The 23,568-nt window shown below is 45.6% G+C and overlaps 1 protein-coding gene across 2 annotated transcripts in view; it reads left to right on the plus strand.

Moving 5' to 3' along the window:
• INPP5A (inositol polyphosphate-5-phosphatase A) overlaps window positions 1-23,568 on the plus strand; it is a 130,460-nt gene that overhangs the window by 37,456 nt on the left and 69,436 nt on the right. For both annotated transcript variants that reach the window (XM_026036219.1, XM_026036218.1), the window contains exons 4-6: window positions 9,242-9,305; window positions 13,097-13,200; window positions 21,269-21,321. In XM_026036219.1, coding sequence (XP_025892004.1) covers window positions 9,242-9,305; window positions 13,097-13,200; window positions 21,269-21,321 — 221 coding nt within the window. The remainder of the gene's footprint in view (window positions 1-9,241; window positions 9,306-13,096; window positions 13,201-21,268; window positions 21,322-23,568) is intronic.

Consider the following 23,568-nt stretch of genomic DNA (forward strand, 5'->3'; position numbering starts at 1 on the left):
GCTGGAGCCCGGCTGCGGAGCAGGGCCGCGCGGCAGGTGTCCAACGTAGCCCCGCGCTGGAGCCCGGCTGCGGAGCAGGGCCGCGCGGCAGGCACCCAACATAGCCCCGTGCTGGAGCCCGGCTGCGGAGCAGGGTCATGCGGTGGACGCCCGAGGTAGCCTGAGGCTGGAGGTCTGCGCTGGAGCCTGTCTGCAGAACAGGGCTGCGTGCAGGTTTGCAGTCGCAGGGCACGTTTGGCCTCTCCGCCGGGGTGGCTCATCCTCGGCAGACGCGGGAACATCCATTTTGTTTCCCAATTAGGAGCGCGGCAATCAGGAGCCCGGGCAGGGGCCAGCTCCTCGGCGTGCTGCGTGCCAGCTTCCATAGCGCCGGCTTTATAAAATTCTCCTTAATTCAGGGACCGAATATCATTAACTTTGAGAGTGGATGAATACAATGGACAAGCAATTTAATTAACTTCTAACGTTGGATGTTGGACAGGAGACAAAATGAGATTATGCACATATTTCCTATGCAGGCAGTCAACCTTGAGAGGGGCTTGATTGTGGCGGGTCAGACAGGGGGACAGCTTTGTCCAATTATTTGATGTTTAGTCCTGGAATATGAAATTTGAAATTCGGTACTTTGTAAATCAATCATCTCTTATTTTGAGGCAGCTACAAAGGGTCTTTGAGATACAGAACAGCCCCCGGTGACTGTGACATGCTAAATACAACCTTTTACCACATGCTGCTCTTCCCATCTGGAGATGACCTGTATAATACTAAATGAAACAGGCATTAATGCCGTCTCATCAAATTGAATTTGCCATCCTGAGTATATTAGGTAAAAAGATACCTATGAAATACTGAATCGATTTAAGTTTTTTAAGCTACAGTTAGAGCCAAGCAGGCAGTGCAGCCTGCGGCTCTCCTGCAAGCGGAGCTCTTGCCTGCAGCATCTTGGCAGCTTCTCCCAGCGCAGGAGAAGCCCATGGGCAGCGAGAGCCTCCCCAGCAGGAGGTCACGTCCCTCTAGCGCAGCGGGGAAGCGCTGCTTCTGGACCCTGTGACTCCTGTCCACAGCTGTCCTGTCTCCTTCCAAACCCTGTTTTTCCCCTCACAGCATCTCCCGCCTCTCCAGTCGGGTCAGGTGGCCTTTCCTGCGAGGATATTGCACATCCTCCGTCCCCACATGGCTGTCGGATACCTTGAAAGAGTCTGAATTAATTCTTGCTTAGCTGAGATCTGATCTGTCACAACGATAGTGTTGTTATTGAAGCAGTTAATGCCTCCTCTCCTTGGCTGGTGGCAGCCCCACGCCAGCAGCTTGTTTGCCGCTTGCCTTTGTTTTGCTGGAAAGCTCTTGTGGTCTCTTCCCTCTCCGATCCCTGTGGCCCTTGCCAGCATGCAGGGCAGGATCCTGTGTGGAAGGGGCCTTGGTCATGCAGCTCGAGCATGCGTTAGCACCTTGCCAGCTGTACGGCAAGATGCCCTGCCGCGTCCTGGGATTGCCTCTGCCTCTCGTGGCTGCGTGGCTCGATGGCTAACATGGGGAGAAAGGTGCTCGAATCACTGTCCCTACGAGGGAAAGTGTCTTCTCGTTGGCTGTGTTCCTAAAATGACTGCAAGAAATGAATATAGAATATGGAAGACAGTTTGCTTCCTGAAAAATAATGAATTCTGCCCTTCTGCATTCTGTTCTGCAGTGTAAGGATGAAGCTTGCTTTTTCCAAGTTCATGAATCACTGCCATGCCCATGGAATGAATCTGCTCTGCAGGCCCTTAGTGCAGTTTTAGAGCTCAGGTAGCAAGGCCACATAACTCCTTCGGAGTTTCTTTTTAGCTGTGCGTGAGATTTAACACAGAAATGACTGTTAAATAATGAGTGTTTATGTGTGTACATTCATTTGGAGCCTTCCTTGCACTGCTCCAAGCGGGAAGTCGCCAGCAGAGCCTGCAGGGTTGGCCCCGCTCCAAGCGTCAGGCCCCACGCTGCGGCCGCTCCGGTGCTCCGTGGGTAGGAACACCGGCAGGAGCGGCGTTGCGTATGCCTGGCAGCACTCTGCGTTGCGGGGGGTTATTTACTTACCAGGGCTTTTGGTACGTGGTTCAGATTTTCAGTTCATTTGTTCTATTCTCATTAAATAACTAGCCCCGAAGAGACTTCTGTAATTGAATGTGAGCTTTCATTTCCTATTTGATACACTAAAAAAAGTGTAAAGAGATGGTAGCAGAGGTAGATCATGTTAGCAGAAGATAACTTTTTTTTTGTTAGTCTCTAAAACAGGAGAATGAGAGCTTGTGGGACTTGATTTTTTTCCTGAAAACTTACTGCTGGTGGTTCTCAGGGTTTCCATAAAGATTAGATTTGCAAGCAACTAACTTTTTATAATGGTCTCTTGATTTGGTCTTGTTTCAAAACCCACCTGGATGCCACCCTGTTCTCCGTGTTCTGGGTGTCCCTGCTGGAGCAGGGGGTTGGACTGGATGATCCCTAGAGGTCTCTTGCAACCTCAACCATTTTGTGATTCTGTGATTCTGTGATTAAGCATCAAAATAAATTTAGATTTACATATTTTGGAATTTTTTGAACTATTATGCAATCTGTTATGTAGGCAGGCCACAGTCTTTTCAGAAACTTGTAAAGATAGGTCTATTATTTGCAGAATATCTAAATCTTGGTAATGAGTCTGGAAATAAATCACACAAGCTAAGAAACTGTATATGAAAGCTCATAGATCGATGATTGTTTGCTGAATTTACTGCATTTTCATTTGACTGTTATACACACAGAAATAAGAATCAATTTTCGAATGATTCACATTTTTAATGGCAAATTTAGTGGCCATTCTTTTTGATAGTGTAGCTGTCGCTGGCTTCACATTAGAAAAGGCTGCACTGGAGCAACGGGAAGGAAGAGAGGAGGGCAGAGCAGCGCCGAGGGCAGAGCAGCATGGTGCGTGCGGGGAAGGCGGCAGCGCCCGCGCGGTCGGGCGGTGCGGAGGGACCTGTGCCCCAGCAGTTGGGGCCGCGGAGGGACCTGCAGCCCAGCGGCCGGGGCCGCGGAGGGACCTACGCCCCAGCGGTCGGGGCCACGGAGGGACCTGCGCCCCAGCGGTCGGGACCGCAGAGGGACCTGCAGCCCAGCGGTCGGGGCCGCAGAGGGACCTGTGCCTTAGTGGTCGGGGCCGCGGAGGGACCTACGCCCCAGCGGTCGGGGCCACGGAAGGACCTGCAGCCCAGCGGTCGGGGCCGCAGAGGGACCTGTGCCCCAGCAGTCGGGGTCACGGAGGGACCTGCAGCCCAGCGGCCGGGGCCGCGGAGGGACCTACGCCCCAGCGGTCGGGGCCACGGAGGGACCTGCAGCCCAGCGGTCGGGGCCACGGAGGGACCTGCAGCCCAGCGGTCGGGGCCACGGAGGGACCTGTGCCCCAGTGGTCGGGGCCGCGGAGGGACCTGCAGCCCAGCGGTCGGGGCCGCGGAGGGACCTGCACCTCAGCGGTTGGGGCCACGGAGGGACCTGCACCTCAGCGGTCGGGACCGCGGAGGGACCTGCACCTCAGTGGTCGGGACCGCGGAGGGACCTGTGCCCCAGTGGTCGGGGCCGCAGAGGGACCTGCAGCCCAGTGGTCAGGCGGTGCAGAAGGACCTGCAGCCCAGCGGTCGGGGCCGTAGAGGGACCTGCGCCCAAGCGCTCGGTGGGGAGCAGGGGACGGGCTCTCGCCCGGCTCTTGGCAGCAGTGCGATTGAGACAGGCCGGTCTGCGCAGTGAAGGCTCAGACGGACTGTTCTTGAATCCTGGAGTTTTGCCCCATTTTGAAATTTGGATTGAGGTGGAGCTAGTTCTACATACCTTCTTTTTTTTTTCTCTTTTTTTTCTTTTTTTTTTTTCTTTTTTCCCCCTTCCTACTGAGACTTACAACTATACATGCAAAGGCCTCGTATCAGGGGTCTGCACTGTCCTTGCCCCTTCCCTAGTTGGGAAATGTTTGCTGGAAAAAACGTGAAGGTCCTAGTAATTCTGCAGGCAAGATATGACTTTACAGCATAAAGTAAATCTGTGTTGTATGTTACATTGTTCTCCATTTTATGACATAAGAGAATCTTTAATACCCATCCAGCCAGTGGTTGTACTCTTCTCAAGCGTACACAGTAGTTACATGTGTGAGTGCAGTCTAACCAAGCTCTCACAGCCGCAAGAGAGTGTTTTCACGAGTTAGGAAATCCTGAGCGTGTGTTCGCGGTGAATCGCGCGAATCCTTACAGGGTTCGTGTGCGACGCCGGGGCCGGCCGGCTCTCTGCGGAGCGGGGACGGCGCCGGGCGGTGTCGGGGCCGCGGGAGGACACACGCGGCGAGGTGCCGGCTGCGCATGGTTGCTCCGGCAGCGCCCAGCACGGCTCTCACCACCGAGAGGATGTGTCCGTGTGTGTGCCCCATGGAAGCCTTCGCTGCGGCCTGCCGGCAGCGCTCCCTCGCTCTGACGAGACATCTCCCTCCTCCGCTTCTCCATGCCAGGACTCTGTGCATTGGGGTCGGAAGAGTTAGAAGGAAACTGTGACTTTGTCACAGCTGGTACTGGACAGGAGATCCCTGCTGCTTCCTTGGGAGAAGTGCACACTCATGGGCTGCAGTTTGCAGGCAGCGGCCCAGCTCCTTCCAGTATTTGCAGCTTGTCAAGACCAGTTTCTGAGGCTGTTTGTCCTGCAGTATCTGGAGGCCTGTCACTTCTGCACTTTTTAAAGGTGCAGTTATTCAAGTACTGTTGAAATTGGGCTGATACCTGTGTTTGAGATAAGTGGTGGGAGCACTTTGCAGCTCTTTGAAATGGCTTGGTCCGCCTGGGCTCCAGTTGCCAGCGTGTCGGCTGGACGAGGCCTGTGGCGAGGAGCTCAACAGCGGTTTAATTGTATGTACTTTGGCTGATAAGTCTAATTCAGGAAATGATAAATTGCCGGACACCTAATATGTTTGCAAATAAAAAGTGATAGATGATTTTATAATGAGTTGATCTGTGTAACCAATCTGGGTTTTTTTTCACCTTGAATGAATAATAGGCATTTGGTGTTAATTTAGGTTTAGTGGATCGAGTAGACTATGAACACAGTTGACAAGCCTATACCTTAATACAGCTTGTTTGTGGTTGGAGCAGAATCATGGACAGTCGAGGCAGGAAGGGACCTCTGGAGATCACCTGGACCACGCTGTGCTTGCATCCTGACTTCTCTTAGTTTGTGGGGGAGGTTAACATTATATCAAAACTGAAAGCTGTGCAAGCCAAGCCCAAGAGCAGCCGTGGTGCTTCAGGGGTAGGCGGGTGCCGAGGCCTGCACTGGCGGATCCCGCGCAGCCGCGTGGGCGGCGCGACCCGCCGTGTCCCAATCCACCATATCCAGGCCTGCCACGTCCAGACCCGCCATGTCCAGGCCCACCACGTCCCAGCAAAGTCTCTCGAAGGCTCCTGCTGCACAGGCGGCTCCAGATAAGGTGTCCCAACCCTGTCTGATAAGAGCGATTTTAAGTGCAATTATTGTTGTCCTGGCGGGAGCTGCGCAATGGCCCATTCGCTCCCTTTCCTCCGACTGGGACATGGCAGCTAATAGACTCTGCTTTGCTAATAGGAAATTAATTTGTGCTCCTGACGTTCAGGTTTATAAATATGTAAAATATTTTTTTAATTGTTGTTAGCAAAATAGGCAAGTAATCAATAATATCCGACGTGACAAACATACTGTTGACATTCGCTATGGGCCAAAGGCCTGGGAAGAGATAAGGACTTCCTGTCAGCAGGGCCCTGCACTAATTAATATTCAGACGTTGTCATGTTCGATGATAAATGAATTCCTTGAACTATATTGATATAGTAGGTTAAACATTGAAAAAGTTGGGTTGAACTTTGACTTTAAATATTCATTAAAGCTAATTATGGATTTTATGACTACATGAATTACAGTTTCTATGTCATCATTGGCAATTTGTTTTAAATTTATTTAAAGCAATCTTTATATATTAGTATTAGCTTTATCACATTTAGTGAGGTAATGCAGTACATGTTTACTCTGTATAGTAATTAAACTTTTATTCAGAATATTTCCTTTATACACTAAATTTCCACAGTTGAAGTAACGTGCGCTTCAAAGAAAGCACTTACGGCAATTAGCCATTAAAATACCTGCTGCTGTTTAAACGTTTGGATGTCAGGGTGGGATTTCCGCGGAGCGAGGAGCGGTGCTGTGAGCGTGCCCGTGTGCGGCGCCGGCGCTCTGTGCGGAGCACTGAGCAGTGGCGGATGTTTCCACTGGGCTGCGGAGCAGCGTCCTGGCACCCGTTAACCAGGGTTCACGGCCCGTTCGGCAGCGGGGAGACGTTGGCAGTTCCCAGGCTGTGCTGTGGGCAGCCCCGTCCGAGCGCTGCCTGTGTCACCGTGCTGAGGGTGCCCCTCGGGACGAGGGTCTGGGTGCCCTTATGGAGACCCTGCCCACGAGCCTCGTCCTGTGGGACCATGTCCCCAAAGCAGGTTCCCGTGGCTGCTGCTGTGCTAGGTAGTTGGATCCCTGGTGCCCAACACAGGCACAGCGAAACTGGGCACATGGGGAGCCCTGCGCGACGCTGCTCCCGGGGCGGCTGTACAGACCCGCTCCTGGTCGGAGGCTCCTCCGCACAGAGCCGGGCCGGGCCGGCCTCCCGCATTACCTCGGAAAGCCCCAACGTTCCCTGCCTGGGCCTTCTCTTATCTGCCTTCCTCTGTGAGCTTACCTAGATCCTGTACGAACTCCTCAGGCTGCATGCACTACTGCCTTTTGCTCCAAAAATGTTGAACATATAATTAACAAAATAAAGCAGGTCTGGGGTTCAGATTAATACTGTTTAACTTCACTGGCAACACACCCTTTTGTTTCATTAGAATCAGTTGGAATTAACACAATCTCCTCCAGAAAAGGAGGTAGGCACTGGGCCACCAGAGAAAAATTCTTTTTATTTATCTTTCACTGCATTATGGCACTGGATCATATCTGCACTCCATCATTCTTACAGGTTGCCATTTATGTACCTAAACGTGATTAAGTCGGTAGCAACGCGGAAGAGAGCGATAGCCGTAATTTCCTTTCCATTAGAGTCTGCCTCCTTTGAGCGGTGCGTGCTTGAGCGGTGGGAACGCGAGGTTGGCTGCAAAAGTCGAGCGGTGAGCAGAGCAGGAGGCCGGGAGGGAGCCCAGCCTGGCACGGGGGCCCTGCTGGAGTTGGGGCGTTGGAGCGCAGCAGGCGTCCCTGAGCAGCTCAGTCCTTCCCTCGTGGTAGACAGCTATGGAGCTTAAGGATTCCTGCCATTTAGATCTGAATATTCACCTGTCTTTCAAATTATTCAAGTCTCTGAGTTTACATCGCCTGTTTCCAAGTATTTCCTTAGTTAGCCTTATGTTTCCATCCCTGCAGCAGCAAGGGATGTCCCACTTGGATAAAAGGATACGTTCACCCTCTGGGTGACCAAGCAGTAGAGGAGAGGCTCCGAAAGCTGAGGTTAACTCCAGACTTGAGGGTGTTGGAAGCTCATGTGGACAAGGCTGGATCTTTGCTTGAGTGATGAAGAAAGGTTTGGCCAGCCAGGGAGAATTCAGATAGAGCAAAGAACGATTTAAGGCTAGAAAACACAACTTTAAATTACTCCAATAAGCTGATGGTAACTGTTGATGAAATGCAATAATCACATTTTACTAGAGTTTAGAGCTGAGAACTGGTCTAACTATTGATATATTTTGCCTTTTTGTGTTATGTTTCAGATTCAAATGGCTTGAATTTGATATGATGTTTAGGCTATAAGCTTTTAAGATCAGCTCTCTAAATAAGTAAAAGCAGGTATTAGCTCTACTGTAGTGTTCTCCCACCCAGAAGTATTTTACTTCCTAAGGGTTCCTATTGATTCTAGTAGAATAAAGCCTGCACACGAATAAAATAAATTAAAAGCTAATAAAATTCTTATCTATAACATGAAATTCAGTGATAGGAACCATGTCGCGAGACTCTTGCTCGTCTATATAGGAGGGTAGCGGCGTTCCCTGGAGCGCGGGCGTTCATAGCGCAGGAGGTCGCGGTTGGGCGCTTGTTCACATGAGATTTCTTGAATGGGATTTTAAGAATTTTAGCTGGATTTGCCTGTCTAAGAAAGGGGTGAATGTGCTTTTCTCTGTAGTCAGAAACTCACTATATTTAAGAATAATCTCTTAGGTTTTAAAAAAGCCAAAGGCCAGAGTATAATCAAAGTTTAGACCGAGATAACAGCATTTTATTAATTGATAGCAACATTATATTTGGCTAGATATTAAATAGCAGGTGTCAGTGTTTTTATTTTTTCCTGGCCGCGTGTCCTTGTTGCAGGATAGTTAACCTTGAGTCCTCTCCGAGAAAGTCTCCTGCGTTTCCTTATTCGCCTCCTCCGTATGAAAGCAGCCAGCGAGGAGGCTGCCGCGCGCTGCCTGGGTCACGAGGCAGCGTGCCCATCAATTAAACGCATGACAGTGTTTTCCGTCGGATGGACTAATATGTCAAGGAGATGGGCAGGACCTCGTGTTCGCGCTTTTGACAAATCAGCAAATGTTTAATCTCTAGATGTGCCGTTCTCATAAATAATGCAGCGCCGGGAGCTGCGGGCCGCGCGGGGCTCCTCGCCACGGGAGCAGGACGCGGAGCCGCCACCTCGTCCATTTTGTGACGCGCCACCTCTTCCATGCGTGTCCGCTCACATGAGCTCGCCTGCTGACGGCCTGTGCTTTCCTACCCCTTTCTTTCCCTCCTTTTGGGCATCACATTTCTTTAGAGACTCATCAGGATCCCACTCAAAACTGACCATTTTTTACATTTCATCTCTTCATGTGACTTTTTCTTTCTCGCTTGATTTTCCTTTTCTCCTTTCTAACATGTAAACTTTCACTCATTAACTGGCAAAAAGCATGTGTTAAGTAAGGGCAGAGAAGTAAAAACCATCGGGAAGCTTAGGGCCATGCAGGTGAAGTCTTGGCAGAGCTTCCTTGGGCAGAAGTGGCACCAGGGAACTTTTAGCACTGCCATCATCTATTACGACTTATAAAACTTGGAAGAAACAGTGAAGTAAATGTATAAGTCTTAGAGATTTGCTAAAACACACAGAACAGAAAGAATAATATTTTCATTTATTACTACGTATTTTTTGTTTGAAAGCATGATTTGTTTTGTAGTAATACAAAGTAGGTATTTTTATAATTTCATATTTTATTGCTGTTTTCTACAGGCTCTAGGAAGTTTTTACTTTCTTCATGAATCCTTGAAAAACATCTATCAATTTGATTTTAAAGGTAAGCAAAAGAATTAGATGTTGTTAAGTCTTTTTTTAAAAAATAGTATTTTTCAAGGCATTTGCCAAGCATTATGTCTCAATCCTTGCTTTCCTAATGGTGCTGCCTAACAGATTTCCCAGCGTATGCAAAGTTTTGCATAATGCATGCAAGTCTATCAATGCGGGCTTTGCTTTTCTTACCTTTTATAGACCTCTTGGAAGAAGTCAATGGACCGGCCACAGGCTGAGAACTGGTGCATTAATCATAGGTGTGCAGATGGACCTTTGGATCCATACAGATCCCTGATGATTTCAGGAGAACTCTGAGTGTCCACAAGGTTCCCCAGTGTGAATCAGTTATAGGACCAAGACCTTTAGTGTCCAGCAGTGATGATCATTTTGCAGAACAGCTGAGGTAGATTTATGGCTCGAATTACTTTGGAGCAGTGCAGGTCAGTAGGAAGGTGTCATTGTTCTTAACCGGCATTGATCCATCAGATTGGAAGTCTTGCTAAATCTCCAAAGTTTAAAGTAAGGCCAGGAGAGGTGCAATAAATATTAGAAATATCATAGACAGTTATTGAATGCTTTCTGAAGGTACATATAGAAAAGATTATGTAAAATTTATGTTTTTTTCAGTTGAAAGTTGTCTATACATCTAATATAAAAATCTTGTGAGCTTCATTTGGCTTACTGAGCTGAATCACTTAATACTACATCTAGCATCCCATTAATTTGAGACACTCGAAATGGTGATAACTATGGAGTGAACTAATTGTCTTAATTGTATGGATTCATTATTTTTGTTCTCATTAGAGACAGTGTCTCTGCTCGTCTAATTGAGGGTACAGGGTCTTCCTTCCTTGAAATATATGAACAGTAGTTCTGTGAATTTTACAATTGAACATTTCACCAACGTAAGTCCTTTTGTCATGGTTAGTTTTGATGGTGAAGGAAAATTTTAGATATTACAGGCATATTTTATTTTGAAGAGTGAGCAGTGTAAAACTCCGTAGTGATGTAGGGACTTGCAGGGAGAGGTCAGCCTGTGTGCCCGGTCTTCCTCCCAGATTTGATCAGTCTAATGAGCAGTAAGCCGAAGTGGAAGATGCTCCTTATGAGATGGATGGAAGTACAGGAGGGAATGGACACTGTGTGGGGTGCCTGAGGTGCTGCAGCTCCCCGGGTGGAGCAGCCTATGGGTCTGCCAGCTCTGCGAGGGAAGGAGCCAGTGGGTAAGGCAGAGGAACACACCTGGATGGCTGAGGTGGCAGCGCTCGCAGCTGCTCCCTCCGTTTGCTGTGTGAATGCCTCTGTGTATCACTAAGCTGTGAAAAGCATTCGGCATTCCTGAGACAGCAATTTCATGGCACCAGTGCTGGAGGACACCACATGTGCTCTGAATTCCACTTAAAGCCAAGAGGACTTTTCTGGGTTTATTCATGTTTGATTGGCCACTTTAAATAAAAATGGAAGTATAAAAAAGCGAGAAAATGGGAGGAAAAAGAACAAGGAGAAATAATCAGTGCAGAGGAGGTAAACAGATTTGATACAGGAAAAAGCAAATACGTGCTGTAAACACCCACTGCTTCATGTTGCTCAGCAAAGGCTATAGCTTCACCTTCTAGCAAAGCTGCTAGAAGGCCGTGGACCAGCTGAGTTTCACGAAGGCCTGTTTGGCCCAGTCACCTCTTCGAAGAAAAAATAAGAAAAATCCCACCATTTTTATAGTGGACGTCGGCCCAAAAGTCAGCTTCCAGTTTAAACTAGTGACAGTGCTACCTTCTGAAGAGCCACCGTCCGACAGCGGCATTTGCTGGTGGAGGTGTGAGGCTGATTCCAGTCCTCCTCTCATCCTTGGAGCAGTGTCACAGCTCTGATTTGCAGGAGGCATCTTGTTTTCTGTGGTATGAAATCAGAAATAGCTTAAATGTGTTTTCTCTTGGAGATGCCTCAGAGGACATGCTCCTTCTACTGCATTTGCCTCGCAGCAGTCATGTAAGTAAATTATTGCTAGTTCATAAAGTAAATTATTTCTAGTTCATAGTTAGCCCTGATGTAAGATGATAGTGAAATGCCTCCGTTCCACCAAATATTTGCCGCCTTTGGAAGACACCGAGATCCTTATGCTGACACCGTCAGACTTCCTGAGCGAGACACATCCACCCCTGATCTACCTAGAATGATGCCACATTTGTTTATCAGGATATTGTTTGGGCTTCCTACGGAAGACGGATCTCAAAGTGACTGGCACGTGGAACATGACACTTTTTTTTTCCTGCAAATACATTGCTACATTACAGTAAATGCTTCCTGTGATTATAGATGATGCTTTATCTAGACAGCTTAAACTGACAAATTTTTGCATTACTTGGAATCTCACCAGGTATCTAGGAGAACTGTACAGTTCAGGGCTCCTGACATTAATTTTAATTAGCAATATATCAGGAAAAAAACTCAGTCGGGTTTGGTAATTCCAGCTTAACTGTAACTGTCACTGCCTTCTACCTGCATGGGATGGGTCTGGTGAAGCAGAGATGGTTCCTTCAGATTAAGGCTGAAGAATCTGTTTTTTCTCTTTAATGCAACCATTCCTTAGGGATTTTCAGTGATGTGCTTTACCTCTCGATCTCCTTTAACAAGCACAGCATCCTTTCCACCTTTAAAGCCACACATCAGTTGCACATGCTGATAGCCACAGATAATCTGGAAAAGGCAGCTGCACAGCCCAAGAACAGCTGGTACCTGGGTGTGTGAATGGATGAATCAGATTCATCTGCTGCATATCTCCAGAGCAAGATGTTAAACTTCCTTGGCTTGAAAAACCTGATCCGGGAAACTGCTGTGAATGGCCTCATGCCAGTGGAAGCTATCCAGAAACAAGACTGTGTTTTTGCTGTAAGGGTTTGCAACTGCCTAAGAAAATGAGCTTATTTATATTCGATTGAGCTGCATGCCCTCGCAGAACATTTTGGAGGAAATAAAGAAGAAATAAGATCTATTTTTTCCTGAAGATCATTTTTTAATTTTTTTAATCATTGTCACTCACTTAACTGATTGAGGAGCTCCCAGCTGATACTTGTGATTGATGTTAGCAGCCTTCCTGATGGATGGGGGCTGGCGTGTGGCTAGGCAGCGTGGCTGCAGGCAGAGAGAAGGGTTTTTCCACCCGTGTCTGCAGAATGTACTGTGTGACGTGAGCGTTAGCCACTGCTCCATCCGCCCCGTGACCCAGTGCTGAGCGTGGAGGGAGGGACAGCAGATGCTGCGGGGCGGGTGCCTCAGAGCGCCCTGGCTGGGTTCGACCTTGGAGCTTAGCGGTCGCCCTTTGAGAGGCTCTGTTTAGGTGTGTGTGATTCCTCTTGTAATTCCTGGTATTTAAATAGTTAAAAATAGTGAAGTCTGTATAGACAGACAGATAATTAAAGAGTCTACAGGAGTTGTAAGTCAATAAATTGTTAAGAATATGAGGCGTTTTTCAGATTCCTGCTCCAGTCTGGCGTTGTGGGACAGTGAGTCATGCAGCACAATAATATGTTAGAAAAAAAAATCCTTCCTATTTCTATCATATTTCCCACTGCTGTTTTCTGATTTCAATACTGGAGAACATTCTTGTACTGGGAAACAGAGACATTTCCAATTTTTCTGTTCTAGATTACTCAGTATTTTATTTTTGTGTAAAATATTCCTCTTCCTGTGCATATTTGTGCGAAGGCACTATTTATTTTGCAGATACCCCTGTTAAGTTGCTAAAATTTGCATATGATGTTAATAATTTGTATGTTAAGCATGTTTTATATCTCTTCCTAGCTAAGAAATATAAAAAGGTTACTGGGAAAGAAATCTACTCAGACACTTTAGAAAGCACGCCCATGCTCGAAAAAGAGAAGTTTCCACAGGATTACTTCCCTGAGGTATGTATGATGCAGGGGAGCTTTCCCAAATATTAGGTTTCATTTCAACTTGCTCTGATTTATTTTAGTAGCTACTCTCAGGAATATGAATTAGTTTTGATTTTGTGTGTGCGCGCGCATGTGCGCACGATGTATTCATGTATCTGAAGTTGGTGCAAAGGGCCTGCAGTGCCCATTGCAGGTGTGTTTTGGGGAGACCCGCTCCATGATGGCCTGTGACGGTCTGTGCAGCAGCTCTGCCACCATCATCGCTGCGGCACTTCGTTCTGCTCAGCACCGTCAGACGCTGCTGCACGTCGGCAAAGAGAAGACAGTTTATTAGTGGTTGTATTTGTTGAATTCCTACCTTTGTGGATCAAGCATGCACATTACACTCAATATTAGAACTATTAAATTTTAAAAAATAATTTAGAATTTATATAAACATTCACATTCAGAGGTATAAAAGTAGTGAATTTGTGCTTGGATGAGCATCGCACAAGTAGTTAAGGGCTGATGGAATGTTCTGTCTCTCTCAGCTGGAAAGGAACCTACTTCAATGTGATTTTATCAGCTTTTGCCTTTCAGGAATAAACACCTTAAAGGATTTTTTGGGGAGTTTAGTGCTCGTAGTTTTGAAGTTTAGAGCTTGGTTAGTCCATTCCCACTCCGCGCCAGGCTGGTATGACGCTTTCTCATGTGGTTTAGAAATCTAGAAAATGCTTGTGTTTTTTGTGTTTTTCATTTTACGCCGAAGCCTGAGACGTCTCTCAAGTGTTAGCACGCACACAAAAAGAATCACTGGTGGCATAGACTTGGTTCTCATGTAAGTGCATCTGTTTTGAAAGCTAATATTAATTCTACTCACCAGTGTATTTCCTTCTTAGCCAAATGCTGGTAATAAGAATTCAATTTAAAGACCTCAAAATCATGAGTGTTTTGAGAATTTTTGGTGAAATGGAATGTATGTGCTGAGTGTCGGCCCAAATGCTAAATTTACATGTGCATGTGTTTTAGGCAGACTTCCCGTGCCATGTGGAGAGTGTTTTTTGTGTGAGAAATGGTTTAAGACTGATTTCTTTTCTTTTTATTACTGCCGCTTAAGGATGATCTAAAAGTAATTACAATGATTGAGGCATAATGCAATTCAAAATAATTACAGCCCACTGCATATAAAACTAACAAAACTTTCTGTCTTGATTTATGGGTCCTCTTGGCTGGGCATAAGACTCAAATGATGCCTCTGGGAGCAACACTCCAGATAATGTTAGGCCATTTAAAAAAAGCAGATTTGTGTAGTCTATCAGGCCTGAGTAATTTTTTTTTCCCATAGTGAGAAATTGGTTGTTATCATAGATCACGGATACTGCTCAAAGCTCTTATGAAAGATGAATTAATTTCACTAATGCTTTAATGCAAACCTTTCATGGAGAAGGCTGTATGGTGATAACCTTACCGCAGTCTCTCCTTTCTCAATGATGATTTATGTTGTCTTTTAGTAGATGAAACTGCCTGTATTCACAATCCATCTGCTGGCTAAGGGAATCCTATTAACAGAGGATCTGGGAAGAGACTTAATATTGTGAGGTGAAAGATGTGGTAGCCTCTTTCTGGGACATGAAGTTGGATGTTTTTCTTCCAATTCTAAACTTCAGATACTCTACAAGAGAGATATTTCTCTCATACAAATATCTCATACAAATGATCTATATTCCCTGGTTTTATGCTGGTTTGCAGATGGTGGATCAGCTGGTGAATATCTGTGGAAATCAAAGTCAAGATTGAGGCTTTAAAATCTGCAATAAGAAGGTTTCTCTTTCCTCCTTCCCAGGCTGTACTTCTTTAAATTCTGTTTCCAAAATGTTCATCTTTTCATAAAGTAATATAGTATAGGATTTAGCAGTACATCAGTGAGCCAAAATATGTTGAGCATATATCTAAATTGAAGGACCACATTTTTATATCTAAGCTGTTAAGCAGCGGTTCATCTCCTGGACTTCATGAGGTCCAAATCCTACCAACTTTTGAATTTATTATGTTAAATAAGGGAATTATTCATTGATGTTAAAGGAAATAAATGTTTTCAAATTATGAATACTTATGGCTGGTGGTGGAGAGCACATGCAAGTGCCACTGTAAAATGGAAGTCACTTGCATGGGTGTCCCTGCTCCTTTGAATGTAGGTTTGGAGCCAATAGTCAAATCTCCAACCTGAGCTGAAGCTCCCCCCGATCACCAGTGCTGACCTTTCCTCAAGATACTGGCCTAGGATCTGGCCAGACCGTCAGCTTCTGTCCTCCTGCCTTGCGAGCAGCTTCGTCACGTGCAGTTGTGCTGTGCAGATGGGCAGGACTGGAGTGATCCTCTCCATTCTGCTGTGACCCTAACAAAATAAGGCTTATTATTCTTATTATCTTTAATGACCATTTTATAAACTTATTTCAATCACCCTTTGCATTCTCAGAACATTTAGGTGAAAGGAGTTCCAGAACTGCAATCATATTTTGGTCTCAACTTTAGGAATGGAAATTTTGTCATTCTAGTATCTCTTTGGAGAGTTTAGAAACATATGTGAAGAAAAAGGAACATGTCTTGTAAGATAGAAGAAGTACTGTTTAACTGACTTTGGATATGAACAAATTACAACTTGATCTTTCAAGAGCTCCATTCCTTGTTATGTTTCAGCTTTCTAAAGTAACTTGTAACGAGCAAAATACATATTCCTACTGATTGGTCCCTTTGTTGGTGAATGTATATAAGGAAGCTGACCACAGTAGTGATTGGAATATTGCATAATTTTGTCTGAGAAAATAAGTGCAGCAAGTGTGTCTGTTTTGTCCTATATTTCTTGTATTTATATACTTTGCATCAGGCACAGATAGTTAAAAATAATTTTCCAATAGATATATTCTTATTAAATTATTTATGCTCAGCTTTCTGGTAAACAAAGGGTAATGAAAGACATTTATCAAAAATCAAATGATTGATTAATTTACTATTACACTATGTAGTAGACTGCTATTAGATTAACTTAATATTCTTAATCTCTCACTGTGTATCCTTAATAAGCACTGTAGATAGTGTCATTGGCAGAGCCTGAAACCTATGTAATGACTTTTGAAAATCCGTCAGTAAAAACATGCCTGGGTAGTGCTGGTCTGGTACGCGTGATAGCCAGCAGTGAGCCAGGCTGGAATAAGGACACAGAGCACCGGGCTGCGCCGTGTAGGGAAAGAGAGACTTTACTCTCAGTTTTGTAAGACATGACAGCATAAACAATTTTCATTGTGGAAACTGATGTGGGGAAAGTCCCGCGGGGTGGGAAGCGCCTTGCTGTGCGAAGGCTGCCGCGATGCCGCTCCCGGCCTGGCGGCGTGTGGCGGCCACGGCCTCGGCCGGCGGTTTGGCCGCGCGCGAAGCAGAGCGGCCTGTGCTCGTGGTGACCGCGCTCCTGGTGATGGAGCTCGTGGTGACTGCGCTCCTGGTGATGGAGCTCGTGGTGACCGCGCTCCTGGTGATGGAGCTCGTGGTGACTGCGCTCCTGGTGACGCAGCCCGCGGCCCTTCCTGCAGCGCCTCCTCAGCCGCCTTCCCTGCGTGATCTCCCCGCTTCCTCCCTGGACTCCTGTGTTCCTTTAAGAAGCTGCAATTACTCCACAGTCCTTGCCACTTCAATATGTCTTTCCTTCATGCCCCGGCTTTGTATGGTTGAATAAACCCTTACCGGGTCACTATTTAATTTGATATGGTCCCTCTCAGTAAAATGATGGAGAAAAGATGAATTAAGGCTCTGTGCTAGTCATTATCAATCATGGTTTGTGTGCATTACTTATTGCTCACAGTGCTTTTTGACATTAGCCCTCTCTAACCTCTCTCTTCATGTTAATGTTGTCTGGAGGTCCTTTTACCCGATGTAGCAGAGGTTATTTATGTAGGTGGTGTTTCTAGGGAGGTTTGAAAGGTCACTGCGATCTCCTGAGGGACTCTATCCACAAAGGAAGGCCTGGTGCAATGCGACTGCAACTATTCTGATTGCCATTTTTTAAAGGACTTTTAATGGAGAGGCATCAGAATTTCATACTTACTGAAGAAAAAAATTGATAAAATAGGAGTTAATGTATCCAACTGTCCCTAAAACCAATATTCTTGGTATGTGTATGAGGAAGCTCTAAAATACTGTTAGAAATTCCTGTGTTTGGCCATGTCATAAAATGTAGATTGCAAGTATCTCTTAGGTGCCCGTGTCAGTGTGCAGACTAGCATGAAACAGAGGCTGGACTGCTTGATTTTAAATTCGATGTATTACTGTTCAGAAATGAAAAGTTTAATGCATTCATTTTTCAGAAAGAAATGACAACTCCCATTTTTTAATTGAGATTAGATTTAAACAACTTTGAATGCTTTTGGCATTCAACTTTTTTCAGTGTTTTATTTAGATAAAATGTTGACATTTTGCTGAACCTTATGTTGTAGCAATATTGTCTGAATTATCAGAGAAAGTGTGAATACAGGAGACCTTCCTGAATTACGGGACTTGTGGCTCAGACATATACAGAGGGCTGGCATGGTGTTCTTCCAGCCTGCCATTCCCTGATTAGTCAGAGAGACTTCCCGAACCATGAAAGAAGTTATTTTGGGATGTTGAAAATGAAAATTCAGTGGATATTTATTCACAGGCAGGATAGGGTGTTCTGAGTAGAGCAGCAGTTTGGAGGAAAAAGAAAAAGTCTATCCTGTGCCAAAAATAGTAAGGATTAAAAGAAATTAATGCAGTTCTGAATGTTGTCATGAACTACTTATCAGCGAGTAAGGAACTGCTAGCATTTCTTCTCAAATACAGCGTTTTTTTTTTAGACCTGGGCAAGTTTCACTGACTTTAGAAAACCCAAAAACTTAGAAGTTGTGTAGGCACCTATAAACATCAGCAAATAACAGATAATTACTAATATCTCTAAAGTTCCTTGAGGAAACCCAGACTGTGATGAGGACATTCACTGTCCATAGCTCATTGCTTGCCATGATGGACAGGTCCTGGTGTCCATTGGGTCCATAGCAGATTTGAAGAAGCTGCTGTTGCTTTGGGCTTTAGGGGTTTCTGGTCATGTCCAGATATATTCTGAAGATACCATACACTTCAGCAACAGTATAGGCAATGCTCTGGCTATCATCAAACAGATAAGACGCTTAAGAACAGCCAATGTGTCCTGGATTTGTTCTCCTCCCTCCAGTGGTGACACATTTGTGCTAGTCACCATTATTTAGATATTAGTCTAATGTCAGAAATCACTCGTAGTCATCGGAGTCATCCAGGCTTTTGTCCCTGGATCCACAGTTCATCAGCCTAGTGCATCTTTCAGGCGTTGAGCTTGAGATCATTGCCAAGAACCTGCGTGCACTGTGTGCATAACAACATTGCACTTAGTGAATGCTTCTGGCCTGATACTGCTGCCCAGAGCTTGGTCCAGATAGTCATTAAAAATCTCCTTTCCATTCACACCCGGTGCCTTTGCCTTGCAGAGAAGGAGCAGCTGAGACAAGACCTGTCTTCAGACTGACAGCAGGTGCTCATGGAGGCTGGACCTTCATGCACATTATTCTTTCAGGTTCCGAAGAAAGGTGACTGGTTACTAGCTCTGGAGCTTAGCACATGTTAATGTTAAATTCATAATGAGAAATCCCTATTGCCCTCTCATGCCATGTGGTTTACAGTTCTGATAGCTCCCCCACGTTATGATGAGGTCACTCACTGGGAATATGGGTTTAGGACTCCTCCTAGACCTGCATCCTTTGCAGCTGTAGCAGAGATCAGATCAGTGATTTATCTTGAGCTTTTCCTGGTTTGAGGAAGATTATATAAAGAGGTAACTTACTTACCTGAAATAATCTCCAAGGACAGCACATACAATATGCAGAGTTTTGTCTTTCTTTGCCATCATTCTTCAGTTATGTCATCATCATTCTGTGGTACTAACAGATGAAGGCACCTCAGGTGCACCCTAATTCAACTCTTAAGGAGAAGAAGGAAACTTCTCATAAAGTTCTGAGGTGGCTGCTTTTCTCTACAAAAGAAGAACTTCTGTAGGGAAAGAGCTTCTTAATGAAGGCATAAACGGGAAATTTTTGCAATCAGAGATTCTGGACACCTAATTTCATCAAAGAAATACCCGTTCAGTGCTGTCTGCAGACACTTGGTCAATGCAGTGAGCTGCCAGGGTTCAGCAGGTGAATCTGCATGGGGTGAGGTGGGGACTTTACACGTGTACAGAAGCAAAGTCTGTTACCACTGTATAAGCCTGTTATGTATAGGAAGTCTTGCTCTTTTTGTCCCTAGCAAAGCTTTGCATTTGGCTAAATGTTTGTTTGGTTAATGCCATTAAGGTCATTGAAGTCTTTGCAGATAACTTTTGAAGCAGCATTTTGAAAACAGACCAAGGTGGGCATCCGTAAAGCTTTTGAAGGGTGTCTGGTAGGCTGAACGTGCTCTCCATACCAAAATACTCCTCAGACATTTAAGCACTGTCATAAGCACGTTTGATATGTAAGACATCACATCAAATATTTATTTAAAAAAATCACTCCCCTTTTTTTTCAATTCATTATTAATTGTCAGAAATATGAGTGTATTCTGTTTGCTTTGGCCTTCCTCCTGCCTCAATCAAGAATATTCCTCAATAGAGCAAGGTGCTTCGGAGCGGTGCAGAATTAACAAATGTCAATTGGAGATGCAGGGGGTGAACTGCAGGACCTTGTCAGCAGGTTCCCTCTGGAGGATGTCCCACGCTCGTCCTGAGGTCACACTGTGAGCAGGGACAAAAATCAAGAACAGAGGACAGAAGAATGTCTCACTTTGTGTGTCCATCCATGTTCCAAATAGAAAAATTCGCTGGATAAAGCAGTGTGTGCAGTGCATAAAACAGTACATAAAAGTACACGAAAATACAATGTCAAATTTTGTAGATAGCTTTTTACTATTCTTTTCTCCTAGAAAATTATGAGTTCTGAATTTGAATGCAATCTATGAAATAACCCATCACTTACGGGTAATACTGTATGAGTCTGTTTTTTTGTTTGTAGATAAAAGAAAAAAGAATATAAGACTTCACATTCAAAACCAAGATATAACTCTCTCATTAAAGCAAATGTGTTAAACTCTTCATAAGTGTATTTGGAATGCAAAAAGGATCTGGTGGGAAAGGGACAGACAGAAACACATGGGGCAGGTCAGCTCTGAAATCTGTGCAGTGCCTGGGGAGAGCTTGGAGAGGATGAAGGATGCCGCACTATGACTGATACTTTATTTGTAATAAGTGGTTGCAGTCTTTTGCCACAGAATCATTGACATCATTATTTAGGCCTGTCTGGTGCAATATTAATTGTCAGGGAACATTATCCTAGCCCCACATCCAGTGTAACAGTGAATAAATAGGATGCAGAATCGTGTCTTTTGGTGGGAGGTTGTAATTTATGGCGATGGCTTAGGAGTGCGCTGAAAAAATCCCTTGCTGCACGGCAAGTCCCAGACCTCGGCAAGAGCTGATTTGTGGCCTTCTCATGGACACTGCAGTTTTGATAAATGCAACGTTTTACCATTATTTAAATTCCCGTTAACTCTTATAGAAACACTAGGCGGGTTGGCTCCAGGGAAGAAATAGCCTTGTAGCGCATCTCATTCACTTTACTTTCATGTAAATCTTTGATGACGTCTTACAGTTTAGGTAGAATTGCAAAAGCAAAGACATTTATGCATAGCCAGGAGGAATTTCTTGTTTCTGAGCAAGGACCTGTATAGGTGTAGAGCTTTCTGAACTGGTTATCTTTCATCTGAAAACTACGAGAAACCTTGACGGGAAAGATTTTTACTGAGTTTTCACCGGAGTTTATATTTGCGCGCAAGAACCAGAAATCTAAATAATTTCAGGATTCTGAGAGAGAATATATGGAATATATGTTTTCAAGCCTTTTCAGCAAGCATGTAGTTCTTATTAGTTACATTATATGGATGAAGATTGTCTATTTTCAACTCTGTATATTTTGCTTTTTTTGCTAATTCTTTACTTACAATGATTCATTACTATTTGTTTGTTTTTCAGTGCAAATGGTCCAGAAAAGGTTTCATCCGAACAAGATGGTGTATTACTGACTGGTACGTTGCATCTTTAAGTTATTCTGGTTATATTTATATTATGTGCCTTTTTGCTAACAACTGCTTCAAGTGAAGCATTAACACACTTTAATAGTAGCTTGGTTCTGGAACAGACACTTAGCTTTATTAAGTACATATATTGCTCCGAGAGTTGTGGAGACACATGGCAAAAGCGATGCTAATATTTACATATATGTGCCGTTAGCATGGGATAAATCGGGTGCAGACCCAGTTCTCCTTAAACATGTTCTTTAAGGCCCAGTCAAGTCACCGCTGAAGTCAGTGGAGGGACCCAGCCTCAGAGGAATGCATAATTCCCACTATATTGCTTTTAGGGAAGATGACTTTCTGTTTGCTGTACTCAGGTCAGGATTCCCATGTTAAGCAGGGGCTTGGTCTTCTTCTCCACGAGGCTGCTCATTCCACCTCCGAGCAGCATGAAACCGATCAGAGCTCCCTGGTGGTACCAGTGAAGGGGCTGCGGAGGCAGGAGCTTCTCCTCCTCGTCTGGCAGCTGCCCGGGAGCTCTCTGTTGAGCCAGGCTGTGCCGAATGAGCTGAGCCTGGCTGTTGACAAAGCAGAGTCCTGCCCATCATGTGCTAGGAACGTCCAAGAAAGAGAAATTTTATGCTCTTTAGGTTGACCAGAAGACAGAGTGGGAATAAAGAGATAGGAGACAACTAGGGGAACACAGAAGTTGAAGATCTTTGTGGTGCTAGGTACTAAATGAGTCCTTGGAAAGAAGCAGTACCAGCCAGCACTGGGAAGAAAGACATGTATTTCACAGTAGTTTATTATCTTGGGCTTGAAAATTCTGTCTTTAGTAAAAATAGTAGTAATATTATGTTGTAGTAGCAGTATATGCATTTGCCTGTGCAAATCAGTGTACTTCAGAGAGCTTGAACATGTTCTTTGTCTCTACACAAAGAGATTTCAGTTAATCAGGAAAAAAATACCTGATCCTACTGATTACTGATCGGATTGTTCAGCTTGTGCTGCTGGAGCCTCCTGCAGCACTGCCACAGAGCTGTTAAACCCTAAGGACACGGTGAGGCCGCGTTCAAGCGCCGTGCGCCCTCGCCGGTGCAGGGACTTCTTTGCTGCCCGTCTCCCTGTCCTCCCTGAGCCCCCAAGACACTGATCACCTTTTAGGCCTGGTTTTGATGTGCACTGCTCCTTTGTGCTGTGGGCACAGAAATGTGGGTAAATACTCAACATTTTTCCATTCCTCCTGTAGCCATTTCTCATCTCAAGTGCAGGTTGGGTTTGCAGTCTGGTGACTCTTCACGCAGACTGCCTTTGGAGTGCCATCCCATGGCCTTGCTCTCTGTGCAAATAAGCACCTGCATAATGCTGAGCAAAGAATGTTGTGACTGATAAAAGAGCAACAGGTTTCTCCTTTTACAGGCTTCCTTTTGCCAGAGAAGTGGGGCAGGTGGCTGTGGGGTGGTTTAGGTTCTTGCTAGTCTCTGCAGGTCCATATGACATGGCAGGTCATCCCAGCAGTGCGGCAGGGGTCTGCAGAAGTGAGCATTTAGTACCCATAATTAGTTACTAATCTGGCCTCTCACATCATGAGAGCTTTCCAGGTATGGTCTTTCCCATTGTCTTGTCTTTCCTATTTGCAGGGCAAAAAAAAAAAAAAAAAAAAAAAGATTTGATTTTATGCCCTTCCAAGAAAAAAAAAAAAGTCCACTATTTTTCAGGACAAGGTTGAAGGAAGTGTGTTCTTGAGGCGAGTGCTGGGAAGGGAGGGCTGTGGCAGGTCCGTTGCTGGGTGCCAAGCCCTGGTCACTCACTGTGCTGGGCAGCTCTGCCTGCCACACATGGCAGCCCCATGCGCCAGCCCTGCTCGTGTCCACGTGCGCCAGCCCTGCCTCGTGTCTGTGTGCGCCAGCCCTGCCTCGTGTCCACATGCACCAGCCCTGCTCCTGTCCACGTGCACCAGCCGTGCTTGTGTCCATGCGCGCCAGCCCTGCCTCATGTCCACGTGCACCAGCCCTGCCTCGTGTCCATGCGCGCCAGCTCTGCCTCGTGTCCACACACACCATGTGTACCAGCCCTGCTCGTGTCCACGTGCGCCAGCCCTGCTCCTGTCCACATGCGCCAGCCCTGCCTCGTGTCCACGTGCGCCAGCCCTGCTTGTGTCCATGCGCGCCAGCCTTGCCTCGTGTCCACGTGTGCCAGCCATGCTTGTGTCCACGTGCACCAGCCCTGCCTCGTGTTTGTGTGCACCAGCCCTGCCTC

Source organism: Nothoprocta perdicaria, unplaced genomic scaffold, assembly GCF_003342845.1.
Source record: "Nothoprocta perdicaria isolate Ctin4 unplaced genomic scaffold, notPer1 scaffold_172, whole genome shotgun sequence".
In the NCBI taxonomy this organism is placed as follows: Eukaryota; Metazoa; Chordata; class Aves; order Tinamiformes; family Tinamidae; genus Nothoprocta; species Nothoprocta perdicaria.